The 12,917-nt window shown below is 50.2% G+C and overlaps 1 protein-coding gene across 5 annotated transcripts in view; it reads right to left on the bottom strand.

The window, feature by feature from the left end:
* Positions 1-2,310: 2,310 nt before the first annotated feature.
* The window catches only part of EDA (ectodysplasin A), a 380,771-nt gene continuing 370,164 nt past the window's right edge, over positions 2,311-12,917 (bottom strand). The window contains exons 4-8 of one of the 5 annotated variants that reach the window (XM_004595214.2): positions 10,362-10,541; positions 8,549-8,583; positions 7,571-7,622; positions 4,994-5,109; positions 2,311-3,220 (exon numbers count right to left, since the gene is read on the bottom strand). In XM_004595214.2, the coding sequence (XP_004595271.1) occupies positions 2,969-3,220; positions 4,994-5,109; positions 7,571-7,622; positions 8,549-8,583; positions 10,362-10,541 (635 nt within the window). In that variant the 3' untranslated portion in view covers positions 2,311-2,968. Of the gene's footprint in view, positions 3,221-4,987; positions 5,119-7,570; positions 7,623-8,548; positions 8,584-10,361; positions 10,542-12,917 lie in introns of all 5 variants that reach the window. The other 4 variants (XM_004595213.2, XM_004595217.2, XM_004595212.2 and 1 more) reach the window with 4 other exon arrangements.

Here is a 12,917-nt window from a genome sequence, read left to right on the forward strand (position 1 = left end):
CACGGATCAAAGTCTTTGTTTACCCCCAGGGTTCCCAGCCCTTTTCCTGTTCAGCATGACATTTGGCTCAGGATGGATGAAGGGGAAAAAGAAGACACAGGGTGCATACTCCGGGCAGCCCAGGAGCCTCTGACAGCTGCCGATTGTGTCCACTTGGCTACTGGAGCCTAGGCAAGCTGGCAGAGGCCCCTGCTGTGCAATTCTCCCACAAACCTGTCATCTGTTTGCCCACAGATGGCCGTGGCTTGTGCTCCACATCAGTGTGGTCCTCTGGTAAACTCTCATAAGCCTAACACCAGACAGTTACATCTATTCCCACGTCCTTCTTCTCAGTAGATTGCTCCACCACTGTGGCAATGCCTTGGCAGCAAGAGTGTTCCCCCAACTTCTCTTACCACCCTTCTTCCTCCAGGCTTGTGAGTTCACAAAGGATCTGGTGGGAATTTGCTTTCTCCTCTAATCCCCTGTGTGTCTGCAGGATAGGATGGATTACAGATGAGCCCACAGGGTCCTGGTTAGGAAGCCTTTCACTCCTCTTTCTTCACAGCTTTTGGGCCTTACACCCAGTCCTCTCAGGACGTTTCTCTGACCCCCAGGGGCCCCATCAGCGTAAAGCTGTCTGCGGTGTGCTAGGCAGGGATAAGCGTTTAGCTTATTTAATATTTAGCAGCTCTGGAGGTGGCTGGCTCCTCTGAGCTGTCTGCAGGGAAACAAAATGGGGACCATGCCCACGGTTGGGGCTCACACAGGATGGCTGCTTGGCTCATCAGTTGCATGGAAGAACATGAGGGCTATCAGTTCTGTGGGTGTCAGATGCCTGCTGCTTGGACATGGTGCCTCTAAGAAGATTCTTCAGTACATAAGAGCCCGTGGCAGCCAAGATTACTGGTATACTCATTAAGGAATGAAAGTGAGCGTCTCTGGGCTCCTCTTTGGGACCCTCTCCAAGACATTTCACTTGCATTTGACCACTTTTAAGGATGTTTGGTAGATCTCCAATTGCATACAACACGGTGTTGTAAGGGAATAGTTTTGGAGTCAGACCCAGCTGCAGTTCTAGGGTTGTGACTTGAACTGGGTGAGACATTGGCCAAAGCACTCCTCCTCTTGGAGCCTCACTGAAATAATGTCATCTACAATGCTCACTGCCCTGCCTTCTTCAAAGGAGATCACAAAAGGGAAGATACTTTTCAGACTTTAGGCAGGGGTTCTCTTTGGTTCCTATTACAACTGTAGACTGTCTCAGGTACTTACTAGGAGTGTGTGTGGTGGGGTCACACCCATATGGAAAGTTTGCCTCACTTCGGGCTGCAAGATTTGCATTAGCACCCATACAGCAGGAACCACTCCTTTGCCTTGCCCCCCCTCACCCACCTAACCCTTTCCCTTGAACCTTGAAGGGCCAAAGAATATGGTTGCTTTGAAACACAAGGCAAAACTGAGAACTAAGTTATTTGCCATTCTTGGTGGATGTCAGCTGCCTGGAGGAGCTGATTTCCTATCATGTTAAAATGACACATATTTCACAAAGAAATGCATTTTGAAAGGAGATGTGTATGAAGGACAACATGAGTGAAGTGTACCAGGCTGGCCCTCCAAGCTTCTAAGGCTGCACACTTAGAGGGCAGGTGGGGCCCTGGCCATTAGAAGTAAAGCTCATGCATGATCCCACCATATGATCCAGTGGGCAGTCTGGGACCAGTGCCTTTGGACTTGAATGTGAGTGCAAAGCCCAGCTTTTCCTGAGCCAGAATGAAGGAAGACTGGGGCAGCAGAGCATCCGCTGATGTTCTGGCAGATAACACCTGGTTCAATAACCATCTGGACTGCAGCAAACTTCAACAACAAACTGCTTGCCTTTTCTGGGCTCTGCCTTGTTTGATGCTCAGCCTGGGGCTGGGGAACTTAAGAAGGCAGTCTTGACAAGCATCCATTCTGAGTCACAGATGTTAGAACTTGAAGGTGCTGCCAGGAGTCACCTGGCCCAATCCTTCCCCCGCCACCAGACATGATTCCATTAGGATCAGGTGAAAATTTGTATAGCTTAATTCTGTGGAAAGTGAATTCTCTGTATGCCCAGGGAAGCTAAAGAATATTCCAGACTCACATGAGCACAGGTCCTACATTAGGCACCTGTCTCAGACAGAGGTAGGCTCTGTGGAGAAAGAAGACAGGAGTTCCAGTCAGGCTGGGGATGGGAGCCCAGGGGGTTTTCTGAGTGTGCAGCCCAGCTGTAAACAAAGTGAGAGATGCATGGCCCCCAATCTGGAGGTGCAGAGTCAGGTGCTCAAGGCAGGCAGGTGTATGGTCCCAAGGTAGCGAGACTTCCCATCTCCAGAGCCCATCAGGCTGTCATAGTGGGGCCCTCAGCCTGACGGCGAAGGGTTCTTCAGCTCTCTTGCAGGCCACAACAGGGAGCAGCAGGAAAGCTCCCAGCATGGAGGGATGGCCCCTTGGCAGGTTTCTTCCTCCATCTCTGTAGTAAACACCTGCCTCTTCCCTCCCAGGCCCGCTCCTTAGGCTACAACACTGGCTTCCTGTGCCACCTCACCTCCATCCCCTGCCAGAGGAAGAGCATCAGCTCCCTGGGGTCTGAGGTCACCCCGGGCAGAGTCTGGAGTATGCATTTGCTTTCTCTGGCCTGCTGCCCATGATTCTTAGTGCAACCAATGACAGCTCTGACAACAGGGATCTTAGGGCAGAAGAGTCGGGCCATGAACCATTCAACGAGGAGCCAAAGGAGAAAGTTGTCTTTTCTGGAAACCCTGTGTCTCCATCCAGCGTCTTGTTAGCTCAAGGTCACGCTGGCAAGTCAAGCAGCCTTGTCATCCTGGAGTCACTGGGGAATAAATAGCACTGGGGCCCTTCTCTCTGAGACTGCAATGCCACAGCAGCACTTAAGAGGTTCTGGGAGTCCCGGCTCCTCCACCTGGGGCAGGGGCACGGGCAGGGGCAAGATGGGGGAAATCTACGAGGCAGGGGCTTCGCCCAGCCTGATGGCCCCAAAAAAGGTGGTGTGCTTGCTCATATTGATAGAGATGTCAGCGTGCACCATCTTCACGGCGATCTTCTGCCGGGCTTTGAGGAGGCAGACGCCTGCCGTATAGCAAGTGTTGTAGTTGGTCTTGCCTGTCTCGATGCTACGGGTACACTGCAGGAAGGGCTTCTCATCCACCACCACCTCATAGCTGGCAAAGTCAGTGAAGTTGATGTAGTATACCTGGGTGAGAGGCAACGAGAAGGGATTGGGGAAGAGAGGAAAGAGGGTGGGGGGGCCCTCCCTTGTGGACAGAACCTTCTCCAATGATCTGCCAGGATGCCTTGTGGCAGGGGGGCAGTGCCACCTGAAGGTGTGTTAGTTGGCCAACAGGAATGGCAGGGTGATGGCTTATGGGTCATCCTACCCATGCTCCATGGGACTCAGGTGGCTGAGTAGACCTGTCTTACAACAGCACACCTGTCATGGACCCTGGGGGGTGGAGAAGAACCATGCCATCTGCACCCCATCACCTTCCCACCTCCTGCCTGCCCCAGCTCTGGCATGAAGCACAGCGCTCTGCATACATCAGTGCTACAGATACTAATTTCCCATGTCAAGGCCCAAGCACCATTTGGGGATCAACATATGAATCATTGATTCCCCAGAAAGGCCACAGCTATAGCTGGCCGTCTCCTCAGCTCTGTAACTGAGGCTCACTCAGCCTGCAGAACCCTGCCCCTCCAAGGGAGGGCACTGAACTTCTCTGGGCCCCTCGGCCCTCTTGCTTGATGGCTGAAGAAACAGATCCAGAGAGGTGGAGAGCTATCCGCTACAAATGAGACAGAGAATCTGAAAGGGGGGAACCCAGGTCCCTAACTTACTTCCCCCTTTGAGACCAGAAGGAGGCAGTAGCTTAAGCTCGTTATGATTTGGCATTTTGAGGGTTTTCCTAGTCCCAGAGAAGTCCTTTTGTTTTCCATCCTTGCCTACTCTTATCTACACAGCCCACCCCAGTCGCTGATTGCTCACCATCACCAAATGGGTCTTAGCTTATAGGACATCGGAGTTATAGCCTGTGTCCCATAAGGGTGGGGACCTTCAGTCCTCACTTAACAAAAGGTCACTCCCTTTGTGGTCTCTTCAGGTGAGATCAATGTATTCAGGGACCATTTAATCGCTTGAGTAAGACCTGGGCTGTGCCAGGATGTGTCCCCAGTAAATATCAGTCAACTTATCTGTCTCTGTCCCTGTCCTGTGAGACACATCTGTTGGTTCCGTGGTCTTTTTGTCCACGCACCTGCTTGCTGCCTACCCCACAGAAGGCCCAACCTCAAGACTCATCTACTTCTAGTTCTGAGGAGCCAGCCCAGGGGAGGCAGACAATGGGGACGGAGCATGGAAGTGGCCAGACACTGGCAGCCTGGGGAGTGGGCCCAGGGCTGGGAAAGAGCAAAACTGGAGGGAGAGAGGGCTGGGAGAAGGACAGCAGGAAGGAAGCAGGAAGGCTAGAAAAACAAAGACAGAGAAATAAATGGGAGAAAGAGAAAGGAAAGACAGTCAGAAATCTTTTTGAGGTGAAGAGAAATTTCACAAGAGTACTATTCATTCTGATGCCCAAGCTAGCAGAGTTGGGGAAGGGGTTTTCAGCAGCCCTGAAACTGACTTTCAAGAAATATGCTGAAAACAAGTTCAAGTATGACTGTAAACAGCTAAGAGGGGAAACAAGGGCCTATGACCCTGTGCCCAGAGGACCATTTTCAGTTTTTCAATGATATTTGTCTAGGGAAAAAAAACCCCAAAAAACAAAACAAAATGAAAACACCAAATCAACCATCCTTTCCCTCCCTCCACCCTTTCAATTCCCTCCCCGTGACCTCAAGCCCTCCACTCCGGGAAGTAGGAAGTTAGCCATTGGTTGGTCTTGGCTGGCTCCACAGTGCCCCTATGTGGCCTGCACCGGATCTGCATTCTGGATATAAGAAGAGTTAGGCCTAAGACCGTACTCACTTCTACCTGACTATAGATGAAGTAGGTGCCGTCCACCAGTACCTCCAGCTCCCCGCTGCGGGGATGTAGCTTAAACACCTTGGGGTTCATGGTGATGCGAGACCAGTCATTGAGCACTCCACCTGAAAGATCTCAGTATGAGAGAAGGGCAGTCACTCAGTACATGTCAGAATAATCTGGACAACAGAAATAAGAAATGCTAAGCAGTACTCCCCCAGTCCACTCTGCCCAGCCCAAGTGGCCAAGCTAGAACAGGCCTGTCTCAGGGCTCCTGATGTGGATCTGTCTTCATCCCTTCTTTCTGGACCCTTCCATCTGCAAGGGTCTTCAACCAACACTTCTAGGTGGAACTTGTCACTATACTGGGAGGAGGGGAGGGTGTATAAGAAGAGAGTACTACCTCTCTATTATCTTTGTTATTATATGTCTGCACAGGCAAAATCCGGACACTGAGTGGCAGGCTAAGTCTTCCTATGAAGGTTTACTTTCCCTAATCCCTCTTCTGTCTCAAATTTTCACGGGATTTCTTCTTCTCCTTGAGATTCCTTTTTATGGTTCCTCCACTTGGTCATCCCTGGAAAGCCTCCAAGCTGTGTGATTGGAGAGTCTTAGGGGTCAGGGGTAATTCAGACTGTGTGGCAGCCAGAGCTGTTCACCCAACAGGTGAGAAGGCACATTATGAGAACAGGGAGGGGAGACTGCCAGACTTCCCCAGGACACACCTTGAAGCCACTGGAGGGTGTCTGGGAGCGGAAGCACCTTTGGCAAAGCACCTGACTCCTTGCCGCACCCCAGTCACACACTGGGATGAGGGGGTGGGACTGCAGTCATTATGCTTTGATTTGACAGTGTGATGGTGGAGAAAGACTTTGCTTTTTGTTCTGCGGAAAGAGAGATGCTCCTTTTCACTTTGAGAGGGATGAGGCCAATCCCACAGGGCTTTTTCCTTTCAAGTCATCCCAACTTCAGTTGAGAAATTACATTTGAGCTCTTCATCCTTGGCCAGTTACAGGAGGCCTGGCGCTCTGAGGTGTGAGGGGGCTTCTAGAGATGGCAGCCATTGTTCCCTGAGGTGGTAAGTTGATGGGATGGGTGTCAGGAAGAGATGCTCAGACTCTGGCTGTTCAAAGAACGGCTCTGCAGGCCTTCCCCACTCACCCCCTGCCTTCACTGCTGCTTCTGCTAGCACTAAAGGTCAGCACACACTGCCACTGGCAATTGGCCCCGAGGGGCTGGATGTGGAGTACTGGCACTAAAATTTGTAGTTATTGCCTCCGAATAAACCCTAAGGCCACCTGCCCCAAAGGATGCCCAAACAAATTTATTTCCTGCCCACTCCAGGCCTCTCTGGACAGATGGTGATGAAGGCCCACCCAGGGCCCTGGAGCCTATGGCACCTGGTCCCCAGCAGGACTGCTTCTTGGGTTTTGGTGTTGTTCTGTTCTGATTTGCACTGTTTAGGCTGTTCAATCAGGGCTGCAGGTGCCAATTAGGAGAGTGGCTAGGTGTGACTGGTCAGGAGACTGGGCTCTTGGAGGCTGAACCAACCTAACAGGTTTCTTAGCCTCCATCCACCACTGCCACCGTCACGGCCCCTCCCTCCCTTCCCTCTGAGCTTTGTGAGCATCTGGCATCTTGGCTAGCTTGCTACTTCCTAAGGCTCCTGAGGCTCATGCATTTTAGGCTCTGAGCACCCTGGGGACTGGACATTATTTTAAAGCCCTGTTCTGTAATGAATGTTCATTTCCCTTTGGGGAAGAAAATAAATGTAACCCTTCAGTGAGGTGTGCACACACATTACTGAAGTAGTACAATGCAGAGAAAGGAGTCAGAAAGATAGTTTTGAAGCCCACCTTGTGAACTGAACTATGATTTATGGGCCAGTTCATGACCTCCTCTGAGCTTCAGTTTCCAGCTCTGTATCTTACCTACCTCATAGGGTGGCTGTAACTGGCAAATGAAATCAACAAAGAGGGAAGCATGTGGGCAGTTCTGCCATGCCATATACCCAGAAGGCACATGATTGACCATGCTGTCATCTAATCTCATAAGGACTCAGTTTCCTCAGCTTTGAAATTCAGGGATTACATTAAGTCAGTGTTGCTCCATCTCAGTCAACACATTCTCCCTTTTTCCTGGACACTAGCATCTCATACTCCTTGGAGCTTCTAACATGTTCCACCCTCCACCTTCCCTGAGAAAAACACACCACCCACTGACTGTGTAAGTAGATCCATTCAACAAGAAGAATGCAAGTTTCTGTAGTTTTTACCTTATCTAATTTGCATTTTGTTTATTCAACTATATATATGTCGCCATGGCAACTCTTGACATAACCTCCATCCCCCAAGATCTCTGGGGTTGGTGATGTCTCAGATCCCCCATCAGTGAGGCTAAACGCCAACTGTAGAGGGTGGAAGCAATTACTCCGAACAGCCAGTAGAGGGCACCATGGAGCAGAGACTGCTCCTTTGTGCCAAGAATACCATAGGGGGCCTGGGAAGAACTAAGCTAGCTGAGCATCTGCATGCTGGCGGTGGCTGGGGGATGCTTGGGTTAGGAAGAGACCACTTTGATTCTTACCATTCTTGACTTGGATGGCCGACCCTTGGCCCTGTAGATGCACCACAGCTGGCTGGGAGGATAAGGAGAGAGATGGTCACTGGGAGTGCTGGCTGCTGGCTCAACCACAGGTTCCCAAATCCCTATCCTTAGTTTCTAGACTCCTTTTCTATCCCATTTCTTACACCTCTCCCCTATTTTGGGATGTCTGTCACTCCGTTTCTACTCCAAGACAGTATTGGTCTAGCTTTGCCACTTCCCAGCTCGGTGACCTCAGGCGAATCTAATGCCTCTGAGCTTCAGTTCCCAACCGTCAATTAGGGATTATGAAGATCTCTGTCTGAAGATCAAATGAGGTGATGAGCATGAGATTGCCCTACCAGCCAGTGAGCACTGTGCAGCTGTGAGGATTGATCATTGCGGCCAAACAGCTGTAGTGAGGGCAGCTGCGATGAGACAGGCAACGAAGGCAGGAGAACATGCCAATAGGGACAGATTAGGAAGCTCCAAGACTCTGGAGGAGCCCTTCAGGTCACTCGGGCAGGAGCCCAGTCTGCGCTTGGCCTGGAGCTGCTTGGCCAGTTTTCAAGGACATTCTCTGAAACCTCCCAGCTCCGGATGGCAGGGCGGCTGAGTGCCGACAGGATGTCTCGGGTGGCCAGGGAGTCCCAGGCATAGGTGAATGGGCCTGGCGGGCAGCTCATTTCAGCTGACTACTGTGCCTGGCAGCTGTGGTGGTGAACTTCTGTGTCCTGTGGAATGAGGACAAGTGGTCCCGGCAAGACTGGGACTCCTTAGCTACAGGCAAGCCCGGGGTGAGGTTTGTCTATTCAGAGAGAGAGGGGAGGGAGGAGGGCTATGAAGGAAAAAACCTCAGAACCTCCAGGGTGTCCTCAAAAAATAAAGCCTTGGGAAACTTACTGGGGACCTCATTTAAAAGTGCCTCTAGGCTGTGGGCTTCCCTCCTCCCAAACACAGTCATTCCTACCCCCAGCCAACCTGGTTTTCTCGAGTTCCAGCTTTATCAGCAGCACCTGCAAAATAGGACAGGCCAATCAGAGGGCAGCTCTTCCTAGTCCCCTCTCCCCTTGTTTCAGCAATTGTCCGGAGGGAGCCTAGTTCTGGAGCCTCTCGGGAGGGGGAGGGAGAGTGGGAGGGAGAGTCTCAGGACATTGTAGGGTGGGGGTGGGGTGGCAGCTGGAGGGAGGGCGGGGAAGGTTAGGACACACCTTCTCTTTCCTATTCCTGACCTTCACCTTCAGTGGACACAGTGTCTGGCAAGGAAAGTGGCCTCTTGCCAATCCTGGCCTAAGGCAAGCCTCACTGAGCCCCTATGGAGGGTAATAGGAGGGCATTCCTATCACTGTTTGTCCCTGAGAAAATGGCACTGGCACCTGTTTCACTAGCCCTTTGTTCCCACTCTTCATAGAGTCCACTGCCATTCATGCATATGTTGTTTCTTTGTCTCTCTCCTTGAGGACATACGGTCTATGAGAATGGAGACCACTTATCCGCAGATCGCTTTGTACACAGAAAGTGTTCAATTAATAGTTGCAGAAGATTGGATTTAAAAAATCCGGAAACTCTGTCTCTTGTGGCCATGGTAACAGTGCTTGGTACTGTTTGAATTATCAGTGAAAGAATTTGAATCCTACTGCAGAATTCTGGGACCTAAAGGGTCCAGCTGTATAGTGCATTTCTGGGGCTCGTGCTGCGGTGCAATGAGGTAAAACCACCACCCACGATGCCAACATCCCAGGGCCGGTTCATGTCCTGGGAGCTCCACTTCTGATCCAGCTCCCTGCTGATGGCCTGGGAAGGGGGCCAATGATGCCCCCAAGTACTTTGGCCCCTGTTACCCAGTGGGAGACCTGGAAGAAGTTCCTGATTCCTGGCTCCTGACTTCTGGCTCCAGTCTGGCCCCAACCAGCAGTTGTGGTTGTTTGGGGAGTAAACTTGCAAAGGAAATATTCTCTCACTCTCTCTCTCTCTTTCTCTCTTTCTGTTTCTCCCTCTCTGAGTTTCAAAGCAAATAAAGGGGAGGCAGAGAAAGAAAATAACAACTGATATAATTCCACACAGACTGACTGATGTTTGGATCTGTATCTAGGCATATTTGGATCTGTACCTATACCTTTTGGATGCTCTTCTGGGCCCAAGGAGAAAGACATACAGCGATAACGTTGTATTTGAATGGGTGGTGTTGGATGGGTTAAAAGAAGTAATGTAAGCAGCACTAGGTTCTTAGATAGGAGAGCCTTGGTGCCTGGGTTTATATCAACCACAATCTAAATGATTCCTGAGTTTCCAGCTCTGTGACTGTCAGGCAATACTGTCTACCTCACGAGGAAAGTCACTTGAGAGTTCATGGGATGAGACTATCTTAGGGTTTGTCATTTGCTCAGTTCTCAACATTCCTCCCCACTGCCTGTTTCCATGAAAACATCAGTATGTGTGACTTAGATGCTGGGAACCGGAACAGACCAAATCTATCTCCCACAGGAACCATCAGGGCAGCTGTCACTGGATCACTAGAGGGAGGCCTAGCATCATAGAAGGCTTGTGATAGAAGGACTAAGATAGGACAATAACACGTGGGTTGCTCTTGGAAGCCTGGTACAAATAAAAAGAACAGGCCAAGACCTATTGGCTTGTCCAATTCCTAGCTCCACATTGAGCTAGGAGATTTGCATTGGTTATTGAATGCCAGCCTCATTATGCCTGTTTGTAAGTGCTCTCAGGGTCACCCACTCCTGCTCTTCTAATGTGCTTGTGAGGTGCCTAGGTAATGGAGAGACAAGAGGAAACTCACCAGAAGGTCCCTGGAGGCCAGGAGGTCCTTGGGGCCCAGGGGGACCTGGAGGACCGGGTGGTCCCATGACAGTTGTTCCTGGAATCCCTGGAATCCCTGGGATCCCTGGGGGCCCCTGGGGTCCTGGTGGTCCTGGTGGTCCTGGAGGGCCATTGGGCCCAGGGGGCCCTGCCTTCTTTCCTGAAAAATAGGAATCAATGTTACGCTTGTGGTTATGTGTCAATAAGAGATTTCTGATGGCACAGTCCCACTTCTGGGGATTCCTGCTGAGTAGCTAGATCCTTTATTGCCTCCCCTCTTTTCCCTTGTCCTCAAATCCTTTTGTGAATATGCACTTACAGAGCTGGGGCTGAGGGTATAGAAACAAATGGCTTTCAAAGAGCTCAGCCGAGTGAGGGACCATACAGTCACAGGACCATGGGAGTGCTCCACTACTGGTAGAGCCCAAATGCTGAAGAGGCCAGGAAGACTTCAAAAAGGAGGTGATATTTCCGCTGAGTGCAAAGGCTGAGCACTCCCAAACAATCTGACCTAAGGGTCACTCTGTGATGATTTTTAGAACTGGACTATTGTTGAAGAGTTTGGCGCTTTCATGTTTACTGTCCAGTTCAGTGGACTTGCTGTAGCTAACAAGAGGAAGCTGGACAGACCAACCTCAGGAACCATGTCATCTCCTGGAAGATTCTAATAGGAATTAAGATACACATGAAACAAAGGTCGGAGAGGGGCAGTAGTAGTGGGGAGTGAGGATTTGGGAGGGGTCTGGGAAGTGGAGGAGGGATGGGAAGGGAGGGAGGCAGGAGACAGTGGAAAAAGGGAGAGGGAACTTGAGAAACAGGAAAGGGGATGCAGAGAAGATAGAACCCTGAGGAGGAGGTGGCAGGTTTTGTTTTCTCAGCTGACCTCTGCAAGCCCTATTTTTAACAATCGCTGGGAAAGGAAATTCTGCAAGCTTCCTGGGTAACATGTTGCAATGTTTATCACCCCTCACTGCTCACTGTTAGGAAGTTCTTCAGTATATTTAACTGAAATCCCTACTGTGGCAGTTTCAACTCTCCATTCTCAGAACCATCGCTACACAATACCTGCATATGCTTGGAGACATCAACTCAACTATCATCCTCCATTTTGATGGGTTAGATAGTTCAGTTTGCAAGCACTGGTGGTTAAGTGGTAGAATTCTCCCAGAGGCCCTATTTGCAAATGCATTAACCATGTCTGCGATCTTCTCCCACTTTCCTCTTCTTTGTTCTTCCAGAACAATCCCAGCCTTCCTATTTGATATCCCAGTCCCTAGACACTTTCCCCAAACAGGATGCAGTTGTGTTAAGTACATCCCCAATAGTGATCTAGAACGAAACTCCACCTCTTCCTGTTAACTTCTTCTCTGCACATCCCCGTTCAAGGACTGCAGGTGGTCATAGGTAGGAAGGTGTTTTCTTCATCCCTTCCTCATCACCTCCCAATTTTGTGGAAGTCCCAGGAAGAGAAGCCTTTTTCCAGACCTCACCACAATGCCCTCACCTGAGGTAGTTTCTTAGTTTGGAGCACAATCCTCTCTAGTCTCACTTCAGACTTTGAAGCAGAATGCCATTCTATCAGGCTCTACTTTTAGAATAGCACCTTCATGTCTCAGTAACCAAATGCTCATCGCAAGTCCACTCAAAGTGATGGCTGTCCATGTCTAACCACATCTGTGCTGAAAATGAAAAGGCTAGGGTCATTGTGAGGCTGCTTTCCTGGGCAGGAAAGCAAGGAAGGGTGAGAGTGCATCTCTCCCAGGAAGAGCCCCTGCAGTGTGAAAGACCCAGAGGCTTGAGCGTTAGTTTTCCCTACCCTTTGCAGCTAAAGATTACATCTCCCCAGTTTCCAGATCTAGCCAATTTCAAGATGCTGAGCAGGAAAACCATCTTCCTTTGCATTTTGGAAGCTTCCAAATCAGGTTTATTCAGCGCCCAAGTTTCAGCTCCAGCTAGTGTAGTGGAAAGAACATGAATCTGGACTCAGGAGATAAGGCGGTAAGCCTCAGCTCTGCCACAGACACACTTCGGGCAAATCCCTTCCTCCCCTTGAGCCTTCGATTTGCCATTTGTGAAAGGAGGAGCTTGGCCTTGATGATTTCTGTTTCCTCCCAAGACTGAGGTTCTGTGGGGAGGACTGGCCTATTCTTGGCAGTCAGGAAACCTCCCTAGCCTGGTCTGGTGAGGTTTGCTGCACCCTCCTTATTTTCATCATGGTGTGCACACAAAGGATGGTGCCTATTAGGCTGTCCTGTAGCCCAGTACTTCCAGGACTCACAGTGATTTTTCCAGCTAGAGGGTATTCTGTGGGTAACACAAACTTCAGCTTCAAGACTGTGCGTCTTCTGTAATTGCTTAATGTAATTTTACAAGCATTACAGCCAGAAACTTCTCCAGCCTAAAAGAATAATGGTTTCAGTGTAAACAGAATGCTCACTCTTGAAAATGTTAGTGTTAGAAGGCATTCAAGAGAAACGTCTTCTGGTGTTCCAGTTCTGCAGTTCATTGTCTCTGATTCTCTTCACTTAGGTTTGGG

Source organism: Ochotona princeps, chromosome X, assembly GCF_030435755.1.
Source record: "Ochotona princeps isolate mOchPri1 chromosome X, mOchPri1.hap1, whole genome shotgun sequence".
Taxonomy (NCBI): domain Eukaryota; kingdom Metazoa; phylum Chordata; class Mammalia; order Lagomorpha; family Ochotonidae; genus Ochotona; species Ochotona princeps.